This window comes from Numenius arquata, chromosome W, assembly GCF_964106895.1.
Source record: "Numenius arquata chromosome W, bNumArq3.hap1.1, whole genome shotgun sequence".
Classification (NCBI taxonomy): Eukaryota; Metazoa; Chordata; class Aves; order Charadriiformes; family Scolopacidae; genus Numenius; species Numenius arquata.
The window spans coordinates 15841285-15860833 of NC_133615.1; the positions used below are offsets into that span (position 1 = coordinate 15841285).

General features: G+C 43.4%; 1 protein-coding gene across 2 annotated transcripts in view; it reads right to left on the reverse strand.

Moving 5' to 3' along the window:
- Positions 1 to 1445: 1445 nt before the first annotated feature.
- The window catches only part of LOC141476661 (protein ARK2N-like), a 71873-nt gene continuing 53769 nt past the window's right edge, over positions 1446 to 19549 (reverse strand). The window contains exons 3-4 of one of the 2 annotated variants that reach the window (XM_074165458.1): positions 6149 to 6275; positions 1446 to 2630 (exon numbers count right to left, since the gene is read on the reverse strand). In XM_074165458.1, the coding sequence (XP_074021559.1) occupies positions 2441 to 2630; positions 6149 to 6275 (317 nt within the window). In that variant the 3' untranslated portion in view covers positions 1446 to 2440. The remainder of the gene's footprint in view (positions 2631 to 6148; positions 6276 to 19549) is intronic. The other variant, XM_074165459.1, reaches the window with a different exon arrangement.

Below are 19549 nucleotides of genomic sequence, written 5' to 3' on the forward strand. Positions count from 1 at the left end.
CAAAACGCCCCCCAAAACAAACAAAAAACCCCCCAAAATGAAAAATCCAAAAAAAACCCCAAACCCAAAACACAAACACTTCCTAGCTATCCAGTGATTGTGGTTTTCAGATCACTAACCTTTCAAATTTGTTAAGAATAAGAGAAAATATGTAGTGTTTTAAATTAAAGAAAACCTGCATCAGACTACAATACATGAATTGTTTAAACGAACACAGTGCACAATTGGAGGAAGTTTGGTTAGGACGCAGTCATTTTTATATATACATGGAAGTCACGTCATATACAAACTGAAAAACGAGAGTTAGTTTGCATTTTTCATGGAAGGACTACAAATGGGTCCTTGCAGCTTTCTTCAAAACTGATCTTTAAAAGACTTTATGAAAAAGCAGCCACACTAAATCACTGTTCCAAAGTTACCTTTACATGTGTGCTAGCCCACTGAAATGATGGCTGAGTTCCGTGATTAAAATACGAGGAGAAAAGATCGACAGCCGCTACTGATATAGTGCCCCAAATAGGACAGGGCTTTTCCCTACTGCAACCCAATGGGCTGTCTGCATGCCACTCCCTCCCGCCCACCCTCAGAGAAAGAAATCGGTCACTAGAAGCACCACATACATTTTTCTGGCCATGCAATACACTTATGTTCAATGTTTTAAAAAGCTTGAAATTGGAATATCAGTCCCTTACCTAGTTGTTCTGTAAATTGCAGTCATAACCGTTCTGCTTATTAAAGAAAAAGCTGTTTGTTACTAACTATACCACCACTGTTGTTTTTTTTTCCTTTGAGTTATGTGACAACATAGGTAATTTTATATATTTTTTTTGCCCACAGATAAAATTACTGGAAGCCAAATAAATTTAGAAACCAGCCAACACAAAAAGAAAACAGAACTTCGCATGTCCTGACTACCCCCTGTTCAGCATTAAATGGCAAAAAAATCTGATGATGAGCTGTACAAAATTCCCACTAGAAATATTTTGAATACAAAGGAACATTTTAATCGCAAAATAGACATTTAAAGTTAATATAATCTTGTTAAAGTCTAATCTTTGGTTTTTGCCTTGAGAAAGGCTCAATATGACAGATGAGGAGCAGGAATTTCCATATACACTACAGAAACTACAGCCTGCTAAAGTAAGTAGTTCCACTGATTTTGGTAAATATTCTGGTAGAAAGTGTTTCCTGGATCATACCCTAAAAATAATTGCAAAACTAGGATGAGATATGACCTAAACCCGGGAAAATGGTGCAGATCTAGTTTAAAAAAAATAATAAAAATATCACAATCTTAAGCCCTGATCCTGCAACATCTTTTAGGACAGAGTTTTAAGCACTTGAATGGCCCCACAAGTTTCAGTGAACCATATGAGCTGAACGCTACGCAGCTGCTAAAGTGCTTTGCCAGATTGGGGCTTTGCAAGGGCTTCTTTTTTTTTTTTGAGATGGTCAACGAAGCAAATGAGCAACAGCAGAAATGAGGACTAGGAGCAAAATTTTTCCTTTCTCTCCTTCTCCAGGCAAGACTTGGATATAGGTAAAAAAATTCAGCTATATTTAAAAAGGGAGGGATGCTGGGCCTTTTAGGGGTCAAATAGCTAACAGCTGCTATTCTGTGAGCTTGGAAAACACTGGCTAGCTTCAAAAAGGCTAGAACAACATCCAGCCAAAGACCACAGTGAAAATAACGCAACAGAGATATTTTTATTACTTTTTCTTGTGCTTTTGCAATAATCAGCTGTGAGTAAGTCACTACTATTACTATTTTAAACTGTAACAAGCTGTGGGAAATGATCAGTGAAACACAGTAGTTAAGTAGACAGAAGACAGCACTGAAAAGAGTGTAAACTATAAATTATATTGAAAATAAAAATCCTTTAATTAAAAGCTGTTCAGTGCATATGTTATGGGCCATTTGTATTAAAGACAGTACCTCCTGCTGGTATCATAACCAAATCAGCTTGTGTATAAATACTCTTGGCCCAGTTTTCAGAAGTGTTGAATACCCCCAGTTCCAATGAAATCAGTGAGGACACAGCATTTCTCAAAATCACTGATACTCACACAGCAAAACACTAACTTCTACTAACAAACTCAATATACTGATAAATTAAAAATGGTCTGAAGTTGGAGGTGGGAAAGGGCGGGAGGACACAAGTCTGCACACTTCAGATTAACACACACAAGTTAGTAACTGTAATGTGTTTTAAAAATCTGGAGCTATTGGCTTTTAATTCTGGGAGGAATCCTCCTTTGAGAAGGCAAACCCATTTTTAAATAATATTAAAATTATACTACATTTTTATGGAAATGAAAAACTTGATGAGTTTGAATTTCATAATGCCAGGAACAGGGCTTCTGAAGCTGAAGCTTTAACAATGAACTTCTGTGCCACAAAGGGGAGAAGGGGTGGGGACAGAAACACAGTGACACTGCATTACAGTAGATATTTGCGTCTGGTATCCTCATCCAAAGTGAGGTCTACTACTTCTGGGGGCGAAGACCAATTCTGCTGGGGAGTCACAGCTGTCCATGATTGCGTTTGCTGAGCGTTAATGTACTGTAAGCCTGAGCCATGCTTCCAGGAAGATACACTCTGAATCACACCTCCCCTGGGATGCACACACCTGTAGCAAGGCAAAAACACCACAAAGGATTAAAGCTACTATTAAAATCAGGCACAAGATTCTTAGCTGCAGTGGTTTATCACTTAGGCATCTTGTTAACATGTCCCTCTCCAAAATGTCCTCGTGGATTTTCCATTTGTGGAGTCCATGACATCTTAAATACCCAGTAAACAAAGCTGAGACTAAACTTAAATTTAAACTTGGGGATGGTGGTGGGGATTAAATTATTTTTAAGAACTGAATTCTGCCAGTGGGTGTAAGGTGATATTCCTTACAAAATATGTGTATGGATTCCAAGGATCTCGAAGGAGTCTGCCCCATCACGTGTAGTACCATGCGTTATTCAGAAGCATAGTTTCCTGCTAGCAGTTTTACCCACTGGACTTTTAAAAACAGAAAAATTTTAAGTGAGGTTTGATGAGACAAAGAGAAAAGCTGTCTTTCTATATGAAATCAAAACCATGTTAAAATAAGGACATAATGATACTTTAATTACAATAATTACAAGTGACAGTTTGTAATTACATTATTACAGCCATTACACTTGGTTTTTCTTTGGTTGTCTTAAATAAAAATTACAAACGTGCTGGGAAATAGTAATTGCTAACAGTACAGCCCCACTTCAGCAAAAGATTTAAGCTTTCGATAATTATAGTCAATGAGACTAAATAATGTATTTAAAGATAGTAAAACTTTATACCTAGTGCTCCAAAAGTTGTTTTGCTCTTGTGACCACTGGTGGTCCTGGCTGCATACATAAGCAGGAGACGTTTGGCTGCTGGAATAACCTTTTCCTGTTTCTTTGTGACGGCACATGTATCGTATTTCAGGAACCCAGGTTTTCTGCACTGGTCAAATATCCCTAACATTTACATTTATTTTTTTTTTAATTTAAAGTAGTGCGATTTGTTTTCTCCAGAACTACTTAGGTTATGCTCATCTCTCTTGGCTCTGGTTAGAGATAGGGTTTAATGAAATAGAATGAAAAATCTCACTCTCTGAGCTCTAACTTCTCTAAATATAAATGTCCTCATTTCCTTCTCAGATATGCTATTTAGTTTTGGATGTGATGTTCAGAATTACTTTTTTATTACTTCTTCAGTCTTAAAAATACATACTTAAAGTACGTATCTACAAAGAATTAGTAATAAGAGACTGGAACTCTAACAAATGTAAGGGATTTATTAAATAAAAAACAACCCTTTCTTTTAAGAAGAAATATTTTTAAGCATAACTGACAAGAAAAGATCTTAACCAAAGCAAACTAAATACGATGTTTGGTCTCAGGGACTATGGTCCATCGTTCTGATATAGAACAGTCCTCAATGCTTAGGCAAAGGTAATACTAACTTTTCTCCCTGAAGATGACAAAAAGCAAGCTGTAAATTATCTTATAGAAATGATACCTTGCAAAAATAAAAGTGTTTATCCTCAAACAAGTCACACAAGCAGACAATAGCAAAATGTTCAATCAAACATTAGCTTAGGGAACATGCTTTCCAATCTGTAGCTAAGGGAAGATACCAAGTAAAGGCAAACAAAAAAGGAGGGGGGAGGGGGAATAACCTAGGAAAAAACAGAGGAAGACTGTTTTATACAAATGCATGATAAAAAAAAAATTAAAAAATCTATTGGACAAAAAATAAACAAAGTGGAAAAACGTGACTTGATGTAAGTAGATGTAAGAAGTACATCTAAGTAGATGTAAGTAATATTCCAGTGATGAGCAACACCATCAATTCACTAGCAATCTGGAAAACTACAGATGATGGACAAACTCTAGGGTTTCTTTACTCACGCCAGTCCAACAATGACATGGAATATGCAGCACGATAAAAAACAGTGTGAGCAAAAGAACGATATCCAAACACCATACTAACTATGCATGCAAAATAATACTGATCAAAAACCTAAACCTTTTCCAAATGACAACCCTGTCAGAAGCCCATCAATACTTCATAACTGCAAGCCTAGACCTGCAAGAGAAATAAAATTCTCAATAGGATTCAAACAACTGAAATGTGTGAGCATTCAACAGAGCCAGTAAGAACTAGTCTTTGGGATATGGGAGATGGTTACATGAACAAAGGAAAGCACAAAAGTGTGCTTTGAGTCTGTCTTGGCTGAATTTATTTTGATCCATATCTACTAAAACCTATTTTAAACAGCAACTCTGTATTTACTTAACATTTCCATTCTTGTACATGGTAAATACTATCAAGGCAAGCAGCATCAAAAGCTTTTGAACAGGGGACCTCAAGCAGAAGGGTTGTGTGTACATAGTGCTAGACAGATTTACACGAACTAGTACTGGAGGACAAGTCCACACTGCTTATCATTAGGACAAAGATCCTCCAAGCCCTGAGTCTGCTGGATAAACAGCCAGGAGAGCTATTTACTAAAGAATTAGCATCTTCCAAAAGAGTTAGCCATGCAAGGACTTTCACTATTCTAAAAGTGAAGACTAAATCTCTCTTCCTTCAGCACCTTAACATTTCCTTTTTTCCCATCCAACCACACTGGACTGTGCACACACTATCTGTACAGTTCCCAGCCTGGAAAATTGGGTCCTGCACACTTTCCTTCTTCCTCAAGGAAGATGCAGTGAAGGGACAACAAGGAACAGCTCTTGTTCCTTGTCCCTCACACCCCTTTTCTGCCTCCAAGCATCCTCCAGGCAGCAGACTAGTTTTAGAAAGAGCTTGTCTGTATACTGTTTTAACTTGGTTTTATTCCAGCAAATTAACCTTCCACGCTATATGAAAATGCCAGTCTTGTTCAGCTGCTTTATAATACCTTAAGCCACGGAAAGATCATAGACTAAAGATGAAAAGTAACATCAAAAAAATGCCTATCAAGAATAACAGCTGAAGCACAGCTGGACAGCTTTCTATCTGAGCTCGAGAGAAACCTCTGGCTACCTTACCCTCATCTTCTTTGGGGGTTTGAACTCTCTTATATCTTGAAATAAAACCAAGACTCATAAGGATCTGATTTTTAATCTAAAGGGGCTGTCTTATGACATCAGCCACTGAAAAGTTGATAGCATTTTTACAACTACTGATTAATTAAATAAACTGGAAGCTGATTAAATGCTTAAAGTAAGTGAATATTTTGAAAGGAAACAAAGAACCCACATAAGTATTTTTGTTTATGTATTTGCATATTCACACTATGCCCTTAAAATTGGAATTCCTAACAATGGTTCCTGATGTATATAATTTTGGTATCTCAATATTTGGTATTTTAATACTACATGTGTTTAGCCTGTTAATGTTTGACATCAAATCACAAGCTTAATCTGAATAATTATCAAGTTGATAATGCTCTAAAGAAAAACACATTCTGATATCACTGTGACCAGCAGACTAGAAAAAACAAGTGCAACATTTGCTACCAGCCACGGATGGATAACTACAGAAGTGGAAGTCAGGAGGTTTTTTTCTTTATTAATTTTGGCAATACAGATATTCTGATAAGATGAAAGAAATATTAGCGCAAGAAAAAGGAATTCATACCTGGCGTGTTCCTGAACTCCAACAATCTCTACTTCGCTATCAGAAGAGGGGATATTAATTTCTTCATTGATCTGTGCATTAGCAGGAGAGGTTTTGTGACTTGCAAGGAAGCCTGGATCCAAATGACCTACAGATGGGGAAAATGCAAACACAGACAATATTTAACAGCTTACACAACTCAGAAATCAGCTGGAAAAGGCATTTCCCAAGCTAACAAAACAAGACTGAAACACTGAGATCGGAAAATCTTATTAAATCAATTTATCCAACTTTCAGTTCATCAACTGATATGGGATGATCACTGGATTTATCCAGTCTCAATAGTTCTAGTGATAGTGTTATCACACAAATGTGAACAAAGCTCGACTATTGCATCAAGAACACTTGATGTAATTAGGCTTTTCAGCTGTTATTTTACGTCAATGCTAAGAGACTGTGCCTAAACCTCTTTGAAATAAAGAAACAAGACAATCTATTGTCAGCAAATCAAACTCAATGATACTGTGGCAAACAAAGCCTATAGGCTGGACAGAAACATCACACACACCAAGGAAAATGAATTTATTTTCTTTTTTTTAAAAAAATAGGGGAAGCCAGTCAATGAAAAAACCCAACAAACCCATCAGTTTCTGGTCACACTGTTTTACACATCTGCTCTAACATTATTACAAATACTTGGAAAAAAAATCTGTTTTTCAGAAGTTTCATATACTTATATTTTTTTTTATTACAGTTCCTCAGTTCATCGGTCAGTCAAACAAGTCCTCTCTAAATACTCACAAGGGTGACAGGTTTTCCCTTTTCTGCAAAGAAGGTCCTTTGCCACAATTAGTGAAGCTGTGTTGTGACATATTAAATAATATTTGCATGGAAAACTCAAAACAGCCAAAATGATGTTTTGTTTTACAGAAAATAAATCATTTGAAAATTCAATTAAAAAAATATTTCAATTAAAAAAAGGATAACTTCTACTTTTTTTTTCCACTAAAAAAAAGATTACTTCTACTGTCTCTAGCAGGTGGATGCTGGGCAGCCCTGAAGCAGATGAGACTACCTACTTCTCAGAAACCACTCAGCTGTATTACAGAAGGGAAGAATCATTTGTCAAGCAGGAAATTTGAGATTAGATGAATATATTATGTATATCTAGTTTCACTGGACACCTCTTCAAAGATGAGAGAAAGAGGATGCAAAAACGATCCTCTCCCATGCTGTCTGGCTTGGGCAGGTCTTTATTGTAAGGGGCAGGGGAACGAGCTGACCTTCTTTTCTCCTTCCTGGTCACCGGGGCAACTTGTGCCGGTTCTGCTGGCGTTTGAGTAGCCTTTCACCGTTGTCGGTGGAGGTGCGGGCCTGGCCGGTGCCGGAGCCGGTGGGGGGGCAACCGATGCCGTTGGGACTGGTGTCGGTGTGGCCAGGGGCGTGGCTTTTGTCAGTGCCAAAGCCGGAGCCGGTGTTTTGGCTTGTGCCAGTGGCTGTGGGGGGGCAGCCGATGACACTGGGACCGGTGTCGGCATGACTTTCACCAGTGCTGGTGCCGCTGGCTTGGCTTGAGCCGGGGCTTTGGCTTGGGACGGAGCCAGAGCCGGCGTGGCTTTTGCTGGGGCCGTTGTCTGAGTTTCTGCTATCTTTGATTTCACCCGTGTCTGAGTAGCAATATCGCATGTCACATAATAGTCACTCCTGCACAGATATTTAACAATAAATACCGCCTGCAGTACATTAAGTAAAATCAACAGCACTATCACGATCGAATGAGTAACAATAAACACAATAATTCTCCAAACAGCCCAAAGGTTCTTCACAGAATCACAGAATCTTCTAGGTTGGAAGGGACCTTCAAGATCATCTTGTCCAACCATCAACCTAACTGACAAAAATAAACACCCACAAAACAACAAAATGCAACACCATCACTAAACCATGTCTCCCAGCACCACGTCAACCTGTCTTTTGAACACTTCCAGGGATGGTGCCTCAACCACCTCCCTGGGCAGCCCATTCCAATGTCTGATAACCCTTTCAGTGAAAAAATTTTTCCTAATATCCAGCCTGAACCTCCCCTGGAGGTTCATCCCCTAATTCCATTGGTATCACTTTGGAATAATCATTAAAGGGCAAAATAAACTTTCCCCAGCTAAAACCGAAAGTGTAATTAGCAATAGAATCCATCACATGATGCCCAAAATATGCAGGTATCATAGCAATCCAATTGATCACATCATACATCTGAAGGTAAATCCACACCAACATAGCATGCTTGACCCACCGCATCCAAACACAAAAAACAAATAAACCATTCAATATATTCAACCAGTTAAAACCCACTGCATCAATTAACTTCATACAAAGCTCTCTAAAAATAGCATATAAAATATTGTGTAGGAATGACATGATGTGAGCTGTCTGTTCTCCCTGAGCAAGCTGCAATTCAAACTATTCAGGCAATCTATGAGAGCTCTGGTCAAGCTCCGTTCATGCCCCATGTTGGGCGCCAATAAATCTGTCGTGGTTTTGGCTGAATTTACAATAGGTATGTCCAATAGGTATGAGGCTCTCAAGGAGGTAGGACAGCCCAGGAATGATACAGAAGATGGTTTGACTACATCAGAAGAGTTGCCAGGACCAGAAAGGCCTACCCCCCATTTAAAAACCACCTCCACAAGGAAGAAGAGGCAGGTTATAGTTGTAGGTGACTCCCTTCTGAGGGGAACAGAGGGCCCAACATGCCGGGCAGACCGTCTTCTTAGGGAAGTCTGCTGCCTCCCTGGAGCCCGGGTCAGGGACATCACTAGGAAACTTCCCAGCCTGATTCGGCCCTCGGACTACTACCCAGTATTCCTCTTTCATGTGGGTAGCAATGAGGTGGCAACACATAGCCCAAGAGTAATCAAAAGAGACTTCAGGGCCTTGGGAAGGTTAATAAGGGAATCCAGGGTGAAGGTAATCTTTTCTTCTGTTGTCCCGGTTATAGGTAGAGACTCTGAAAGAAACAGACGTGTACAGTCTGTCAATGCATGGTTCCGTGGCTGGTGTCACCGCCACAATTTTGAGTTTTTTCAATAATGGGATGGCCTATATGGCACCAGGCTTGCTGGCATTGGATGGGGCTCATCTTTCTGAAAGGGGGAAGAGGGTGTTAGCTCGTGAGCTAGCAGGGCTCATTGACCAAGCTTTAAACTAAGCTTGTTGGGGGAGGGGGATATTATCAGGCTTGCTCATGACAAGCCAAGGGATGACGCACCAAAGTTTGAGGGATGGGGTGCTAGTGAGAGCCCTCAGCCTGTAGTTCCGATGTGCTGGGTACAGTGCAGCACACTTGAAGTCTTATGGAGAAGAGCCAGGGGCTCCTGAGGCAATAGGAATCGGGGAGTCCCAGATAAAACACCCAAAAGGAAGGCCATCTGAAGAGCAGAACAAAGGAATTGCAGCCACTCCAGCCAATAAGTCAGCTCCATCAGGCGCACAGCTGAAGAGCACAGACACAAATGCACCTAGCATGGGAAACAAGTAAGAGGAGTTAGAGACATGCACACGCCTCCAGGGCTATGATCTTATTGGCATCACAGAGACATGGTGGGATGGCTCCTATGACTGGAGTGTTGGAATGGAAGGATACAGACTCTTCAGGAAGGACAGGCTGGGGAGATGAGGAGGGGGTGTTGCCCTCTATGTCAATGACCAGCTGGAGTGCATGGAGCTCCACCTGGGGATGGATGAAGAGCCAACAGAGAGCTTATGGGTCAAGATTAAAGGGAACACAGGGGCAGGTGATGTTACAGTGGGGGTCTGCTACAGACCACCTGACCAGGACGACAGAGCGGATGAGGCCCTCTATAGACAGATAGGAGCAGCATCGTGTTGGCAGACCCTGGTCCTCATGGGAGACTTCAACCACCCCAATATCTGTTGGAGGGACAACACAGCAGGGCACAAGAAATCCAGGAAGTTCTTGGAATGTGTTGATGACAACTTTCTTCTTCAAATGGTAGAGAAGCCAATGAGGAAAGGAGCCATACTGAACCTCGCCCTTACCACCAAGGAGGGGCTGGTGGGGAAAGTCAAGCTCAAGAGTAGCCTTGGCTGCAGTGATCACAAGATGGTAGCATTCAAGATCCTTAGGGCAGTGAGGAGGATATGCAGCAAACTCACTACCCTGGACTTCAGGAGAGCAGACTTTGGCCTCTTGAGGGACCTGATTGGCAGGGTACCATGGGAAAAAGTACTGGAGGGGAGAGGGGCCCAAGGAAGCTGGTTAGTATTCAACGATCACCTCCAAGCTCAGGAGCTGTGTATCCCAAGAAAGAAGTCGTCAGGCAAAAAAGAAGTAGTCAAGCAAAGAAGGCAGGAGGCCTGCGTGGGTGAACAAGGAGCTCCTGGATAAGCTCAAAACCAAAAAGGAGGCCTATAGAGGGTGGAAGCAAGGACGGGTAGACTGGGAGGAATACAGAGAAACTGTCTGAGTGGCCAGGAACCAGATTAGGCAAGCGAAAGCCCAGATAGAATTAAATCTAGCCAGGGACATCAAGGATAACAAGAAAAACTTCTATAGATATGTCAGGGATAAAGGCAAGACTAGGGAAGTTCTGGGCCCTCTCCGGAAGGAAAAAGGAGACCTAGTCACCCAAGATATCGTAAAGGCTGAGGTACTGCATGACTTTTTTGCCTTGGTCTTCACTGGCAAGGGCTCTAACCACACTGCCCAAGTTGCAGAAGGCAAAAACAGGGGCTATGAGAATGTAGAACCACCCACTATAGGAGAAGACCAGGTTCAAGACCTTCTAAGGAACCTAAAGATGCATAAGTCCATGGGACCTGACGAAATCCATCCACGGGTCCTGAGGGAAATGGCGGATGAAGGTGCTAAGACACTTTCCATTATATCTGAAAAGTCGTGGCAGTCCGGTGAAGTTCCCACTGACTGGAAAAAGGGAAACATAACCCCCATTTTCAAAAAGGTAAATAAGGAAGACCCAGGGAACTACAAGGCCAGTCAGTCTCACCTCTGTGGCTGGCAAGATCATGGAGAAGATCCTCCTGGAATCTCTGCTGAAGCACATGGAAAATAATGAGGTGATTGGAGACAGCCAACATGGCTTCACCAAGGGCAAATCATGCCTGACAAATTTGTTGACCTTTTACGATATTGCCACGGCATTGGTAGATAAGGGGAGAGCAACAGACATCATCTACCTGGACTTATGCAAAGCATTTGACACTGTCCCACACAACATCCTGGTCTCAAAATTGGAAAGGTATGGATTTGATGGATGGACCATTTGGTGGATAAGGAACTGGCTGAATGGCCGCACTCAAAGGGTTGCAGTCAACGGCTCAATGTCCAAGTGGAAGCCAGTGACGAGTGGTACTCCTCAGGGGTCGGTACTGGGACCAGTGCTATTTAACATCTTTGTTGGAGACATGGACAGTGGGATAGAGTGCACCCTCAGCAAGTTTGCCGATGACACCAAGCTCGGTGCCGTGGTCGACACGCTGGAGGGAAGGGATGCCATCCAGAGGGACCTGAACAGGCTTGAGAGATGGGCTCGTGCAAATTGCATGAAGTTCAACCAAGCCAAGTGCAAGGTCCTGCACCTGGGACGTGGCAATCCCAGGTACAAATACAGGTTGGGTGGAGAATGGCTGGAGAGCAGCCCTGAGGAGAAGGACTTGGGAGTGCTCGTGGATGAGAAGCTCAACATGAGCTGGCAGTGTGTGCTGGCAGCCCAGAAAGCCAACCGCATCCTGGGCTGCATCAAGTGTGGCCAGCAGGTCATGGCAGGTGATTCTACCCCTCTACTCTGCGCTCGTGAGACCCAACCTGGAATACTGTGTCCAGCTCTGGAGTCCTCAACACAGGAAGGACATGGACCTGTTGGAACGGGTCCAGCGGAGGGCCACTGTGGGCGAACAGGATTGTGGAAGAAGCAAGACCAGAGGAAGGAATAGAAGAAGCAGGAACACTGGCAGGGGACGACCCACAAACACCGCCTAACAACCCTACTGATTGAGGGGAATTCCACCTGTCTGGCAGTTGGGGGTTGCAGGGGCGTGTTGTCTGGGAAAGAAGATACTTAGTACTATATAAGCTGCGTGTTTGTTGTAATAAACGATTCTGGTTGCACCTCCGACAGGGGTCCGTGCCTTCATATGCTACAAATGGCGCCCAACGTGGGGCATGAATCAAGAGACTAAAGACGTCCGTACCAGTAGCGTACCCGATCGAACCAGGGACACACACTGCCGAAAGAGCAGCAAATGAATCTCGAAGTACTACACTATATTTTAAAAACTCAGAATTGATCTGTACCTACCCTGTGTTTGGTAACCCTCTTAGACTGGGTATGAGAAAATGTCCCGGACTTTCCTAAGATCGGCACCTTTGACAAAGACATGTGGGACCAAATTGGCACAAAGCTTTGGGATGCTGCTGCAGGGACAGATAAGGTTGCAGCTAAGCATTTACCAGTTTGGCGGCAGATATCTGAAGCCCTAGTAGCGATAAGGGGAACTAACACTCAAGGGTTAGTAGAGCCATTGCTTGGCTTAAGCTGTATATCTATAGCCTTAAGCCATTGTGTAAGGTGTTTAGGCAAAGAAAGGATGCGTTGAAACAATAAAGTGGTCACATCGGCCTCGCTGGGAGATAAGGGAACAATTGGTATTCTGTCCTGGTTTGGGCTGAATTTACCGAAACCAGACGGACAGATGGCCCTTCCCCCCCCTTCTCCCCCCCAAAAAAAAGAGGAGGAGGAGAAAGAGATAAGGAGATTCAGAAGTTTAGAATGAACTAAACTACTTTGATGAAGAATTAATATTAAAATAAAAATAAAGAAGAAAATAATGAAATGGATACAATATATACAAAACCATATCAAGCTCCCAGGATGACAGTCACGTCACCGGCAGGCACTAGGGAAGTCCCAGACTGGACTCAGCGATGGATGGGAACTGGATTCCAGCTCTGGAGTCAGGAACACACGGATCGGGATCAAAGGCAGATGAACAGACAGAGTCCTCTCTGGACGTTGGCCATCGCAGGAAGGGGGCTGACCCTTTGATCCCTCAGCCTTTATACTGAGCATGGGGCAGATGGGATGGAATACCCCAGTTGGTCAGGTTTGGGTCACCTGTCCTGTCCACTCCTCCCCACAGGTGGGACCCCTCTACGCTTTTTCTGTTGACATTGGTCTTATCATTCTGAGAACGAGCAGTTTTCTCCACAATATGCCGTTAATTTCAGAGAGTTAGAGGAGGCCTAGCTAGAATGTAAAGTTACAGAACAGAAAATTGGTTCAGTTTTACTTCAAACTGGGACATATTCAAAGAAGGAACCCAGTTATCTTGAGAGAGCGATCATCTGGCTGAAACCAGTCCCGTGGCCTGGAGCAACACATTAACATTAAAGGCAAGAGGTACACAGCGAGGAAGACATACGGCCTTCATCCCCGAGACCCCGGCCCATGACCACCAGGAGGCACTGCGCATGTGCAGCTGGGAGGAGTTAAAGGCGGAGACTATGGAAATGATTTCTCGGAACTCATTGTAATAAAGACCGCCTTTTCGGGGAAAGGTTATGGATATGTATAGGCACCCCTTGAATATGTAAAGTTTGATTGTATAAATCCTAAGCTAACTGCCGCGGTGGGTGCGCACGATTGTGGTGGGGCGACCCCCCGTGCTGCCCGGTGCCGAATAAACATACCTACTTTGCAACCTCACAGGTTGTGGAGTCTGCTTTCCGCACGTCAGTAGAGCTCCGCAAAGGGACACAAAAAAACTCTGAGGAGAGCCCAATGCATCCTTCCACCCCGCCGCTGCTACCCGCGGACAATAGCTATGTTGCAGAAGAGAGTCTCTCAGAAGGAGACTCCTTCGATCCTGGGCCGACTGACCCAGACCAAGAACCTAATCTATTTCTTTGTGATGATAAATTGAAAGAGGTAGTGGGGAACTACCTAACCCCCTCGAGTGATTGTCGTAATGTGTGGGACAAATGTCGAAAAGAAGCCTTAGTTAAAGGCGACGCAGACATTTTGCAGGCATTCCCTGTTATTTATCGTGGAAACCGACCCGGAGCGTGGGAGGCTTTGAGTTATGATCATGTTAAAGAGCTGAGAAAATCAGTAAAAGATTATGGTCTCCAGTCAGCATACACCATGAACTTACTAACAGCTGTTGGGGATGGATATGTTATGACTCCTCATGATTGGAAACTGTTGTTGCGTATGATTTTGTCGGCTGTGCAATATGCTGTATTCATGACCGAGTACCGTGATCTCGCGACTGCTAAAGCATTGGATAACTTAACTGGCAATTTAAATCATATTGGTGTGAATGAGCTCGTTGGTGAGGGGCCTCGGGCTACTCCCGATGTGCAAACCCAAATGGACAGACGGTGTTTTGAGCAAGTAAAAGAAACTGTACTGCGCGCGATAAGATGGGTACCTGATATAGCCGCTCCAGAAGCTTCCTTTTCTGCTATCACACAAGCGCCTGGAGAACCCTATATAAAATTCCTTGATCGGCTCCAAAATGCAGTAGAGAGACAAGTAGATAACCGAGCAGCTCGTGATATTCTTATGAAACAATTAGCGTTCGAAAATGCTAATGCTGACTGTCGTAAAGTATTGCAAACAATTAAGAATGCTAATCCTTCTATCACTGATATGATAAAAGTGTGCCAAGATATTGGCACAGAAACTCATAACATGAGTCTCTTAGCTGATGCATTATCAACACACCTCACTGTGGGGGCTGCTCAAAAGGCAGACTGCTAGAATTGCGGAAAGCCTGGGCATCTTAAAAAATATTGTAAAACAGTTAAGCGAGGCGGTCGAGAAAATCGATCCATGCCAAACCGACCGTGCCCTCGCTGCGGCAGGGGGCTGCACTGTGAATGCAGATCCAAATTCCATACTGATGGTCGAACCCTAGGGGGTTCGGGAAATGGGGGGAGGAGCGCGAGACCGCGTGTGATAACAACAAATACGGTCCTAAGACCACATAACAACGCTTGGCCAGCACCCTCCGACCAGCCACAGCTGGAAGTGCAGGAGTGGACCTGGCCACAGCCCAGTCAGTAACTCTAGATACCACAGCAGTTGTTCTCATCCCCACTGGGGTGATGGGACCTCTTGGAAATGGCAGGAGTGCTCTTTTGTTAGGGCATTCCTCGACCACACAAATGGGACTTTTTGTTTTGCCTGGAGTCATTGATGCTGATTTTACAGGAGAAATCAAAATTATGGCTTGGACACCGTCTCCACCTTGTTTTGTTCCAAAAGGGCAACGAATTGCACAATTAGTACCTTTCCTCTCCGTGACTAACCCTGGGGAAGGGAACTGTAAAGGAGGATTTGGGAGCACTGGAAAGCCTGTAGTTTTATGGTCTAAACAAGTATCCAAAGAACAGCCTTTGTTACATTGCCAAGTCCACGATCAGCACTTTTCTGGTCTGGTGGACACAGGAGCAGATGTCACTATCATTAATGTTTCCGACTGGCCTCCCGAATGGCTACTGAGAGATCCCACTTCTGCTATTGTGGGGGTAGGAGGTCCTCAGACACCCAAACAAAGTGCAAAGATATTAACTTTCAAGGGACCTGACGGTCGGATTGCACAAACAGCTCCTTATGTCCTCCCCATGCCCTGTACGTTATGGGGCCGAGACTTGTTAAGCCAGTGGGGAATCCTCCGGAAAACAAATTTTTAATAGGGGCTATTGACAAGCAGCAGGCCCTTTCATTGACATGGAAATCAGAAAACCCTGCTTGGATAGATCAGTGGCCCCTGAAAAAGGACAAACTGCTGCATTTGCATGACTTAGTACAAGGACAACTGGCCGCCGGCCACATTGTACCCACCACCAGCCCGTGGAACACTCCTGTATTTGTAATACCAAAGAAAACTGGCAAGTGGCGATTGTTACAAGACCTTTGAGCTATAAATACAGTCATTGAGCCTATGGGTGCGCTGCAGCCTGGTCTTCCTTCACCTTCTATGCTGCCTCAAAATTGGCCAATAGCTATAATTGATCTCAAGGACTGTTTTTTTGCTATTCCTCTACACCCAAGGGATGCACCCCGGTTTGCGTTCTCTGTACCATCTATCAATCAGCAACAGCCCACACGATGGTATCATTGGACTGTGTTGCCACAAGGTATGCTAAATAGCCCAACTATCTCCCAACTAACTGTAGCAAATGCTTTGCAACCTGTCCGAAATGCAAACCCTCATGTTATAATTTATCATTACATGGATGACATGCTTTTAGCTGCCGAAAAAGACAAAGACCTGCAGACAGTCATCTGCCAAGTCCGCCTTGCTGTCCAAGGAGCAGGCTTGCAGATAGCCGAGGAAAAGGTCCAACGTGAACCACCCTGGAAATATCTAGGATGGAAAATTACAACTCACACCATCCAGCCACAAGCACTGAAGCTGGCATTACAAATAAAGACTCTGAATGATCTGCAAAAATTGTTAGGAACCATCAACTGGCTCAGACCTTTTCTAGGTATCACTATACAAGATCTACACCCCCTGTTTCAATTATTAAAGAGTGACCCTGACTTGAACTCTAAAAGACAGCTGACACCTACTGGACTACAATGTCTACAGCAAGTAATAGAGACTTTACAGACAAAAGTCACGTCTTTGTTTAACACTTCCAGTGTACTTAGTCATCATTCAAAATACCTTTCAGCCATATACCCTTCTAAGCCAATGGGATTCAACAAAAAAAGGACCCACTTGTGATATTAGAGTGGCTCTTTTTGCCTCATGCACTTACAAAGACTGTAACTTCACGATTAGAAATGTTTGCCAACTTGATTCAGAAAGGTCATCACCAACTTCAGACTCTAAAAGCTAGTGATCCAGAATTCATTTATATTCCCACGAACAAAAAAGACTTGGACTGGATGTTAGCAGAATCTCTCAGTGTGCAGACTGCACCTGCAGACTACACTGGTCAAATTTTGGTCTATTTATCTAAACATTGTCTGTTAAATTCCTTAGAAGAATTACCCCTGACTAATCGAACCTTACTTTCTCATACCCCACTTTCTAATGCAGTTAAAACACACAGGGCGGTAGTCCTTTGGCGATCCACCGACAATCTCTGGAACCAAAATATAAAATGTGTCAATGGATCACCCCAAGTTGTTGAGCTTGCAGCTGTTGCGCGTGCTTTTCAGCTTTTTTCTGATGTAAATCTCAATATCATAACTGATTCTTTATATGTTACAGGAATTGTTCAGCGTATAGAAGGTGCTTTCCTAAAGGAAGTCAACAACCCAGTGTTATTCGCACATGATTCAGAGAATGAATGGTTAAAGGTTGTTAGTGTGGATTTAGTACAGCCTGGCAAAGAACAGAGCTCGGAGCCCAGGAGCCCAGCATTCCAAGATAAAGAAATGGCCTTGTGTATAAGATAGCAGGAACAGCCTGCATGCTAAGGAGGAACCCAATTGTCTGGGTAAAGTGTCCATCTGGTCAGGACCAGTTTTGCGGTTTGGGGTCCAGCCAGCCCAGCATTCCAGGACAAAGGTAAAAGTACACGGTGAAGAAGACTGCGAGCCTTCCTCCAGAAGACCCTGGCCCACGACCACCAGGCGACAGTACGCATGCGGCAAGGGGAGGAGACTTATGATAATGAGTTCCTAGAAATAATTAGAATAGTGTAATAAATATCTAAGGGTAATTTGCTGATCAAACAGGTTAAGCAAGAGGAACGAACCCATTGTAGCAGTCTTGAGAACTTCCTATTTAACCAGAAGATACACGTCCACAATGTTATCTGGCAACACCAAACATGGGAACACCCTGTTTGACAAGAAAGGCTTAACCACAATGTCATCAGAATGTGTTACCTTGAGCGAATGTTAAACCGTTAATGTCGTGCTAATGTGTGCCATTGTACCAATCAACCCTGAAAAGAATAGATTGTATAAGCTGATTCTGTGATGATATCTTATCGAAATTGCCCCAAGCAAGAAGCCCCTCGGAAGAAGCCGAAGAGGGGCGTACCGAAGATGTTGCAATCAACCTCTGTGAAGATAAAAGGAGTCGTTTAGCTTGCCTGAATTTGCGAGTCTTTGGTGGAGCTGCGACTCCCCGGCCGCCCAGCACTGCTTTTGCTTTCCTACCTTAATAAATATTTAATAAATCTATTTCGGACTCGATTTGTCTTAAAATTCAACTATAACAAATTTGGTGCCGTGACTCGGATCCAGACAGCCAACTCAGAATTCAACTCTGGGAGGGCGCCCCCATCTTCGGATGGTCCTGGAGGAGATTCCGACTTAGCTCACCTGGATTTTCCGAACTGAGATAGGAAAGCAAAAAGAAAGAGAAAGGAAAACTGCAGTTCCCCGTAATTTTTGTGCACAAAGAGCCGGACGAAGACTCGGGAGTGAATAAGTATATTGCGGTTCCGTTCGGTCGGGGATTGGGTACCTGGGGTGCAAGTGACTGAGACGTCCACTGGGCTTAGTAGCCCACCGGGCGAAGTGAGTGTGGACCTCCTAATAGTGCGGTTCCCATTGTCCGCGAGGGCGTGGGCCACGAACGGAGGGAAGCGAGTGAAACTTGAGTGAAAGAAGGCACTCCCGGAAGATGGGACAGAAGAAAAGTAAGGCTTCTGGTTCCATACAGAAGATACGGGGTGGGGGTGGGCTCCCTGATATACCCCAAGATAGCCCATTTGGCCTAATGATTCGATATTGGGATAGTTCCCCTTCCCTAAAAGGGAAATCCAAGGAGAAATTGGTCTATTATTGTATGGAAATATGGGGAGGAAAACAGATAAGAAAAGATTTATATTGGCCAATTCATGGATCCTTAGAGGATTGGATATGCCAACAATTAAACATATACGTTAACAACAAACGACTGTTTAGTAAGGAGGAGAGTGAATATGCCTTTTTATGGATCCTGAGCACGGCTCAGGCCGCTAATTTGTTTCCATTAAAGGAAAAGAAAAATGATAAAAAGAAAAGGTGGGACATAGACGAACCTCCAGTGTCCCCCCCACCCTATGTCCCCCCTCCTCCGCCACCACAAGGTCCTGAGCAAGATCTCCCTCCAACAGCACCTACAGAACCTGAGGAAGAGACTCCTCCTTCTAATCGAAGAATAACTAGAAGTCAAATCAGAGAAAGAAGGGAGGAAAATTTATTGTATCCCTTAAGGGAGACTGCTATGGGGGGACCACAACCCGGAGTTGGATTTGTATCTGTACCCCTCAGCTCCGGGGATGTGAGGGAATTTAAGAAAGAAATGGGACACTTGTTAGAGGACCCATTAGGGGTAGCAGAACGTTTTGATCAATTCCTCGGGCCTAACATTTATACTTGGGACGAGATGGAGTCTATTTTAAAGATCTTGTTCACAAACGAA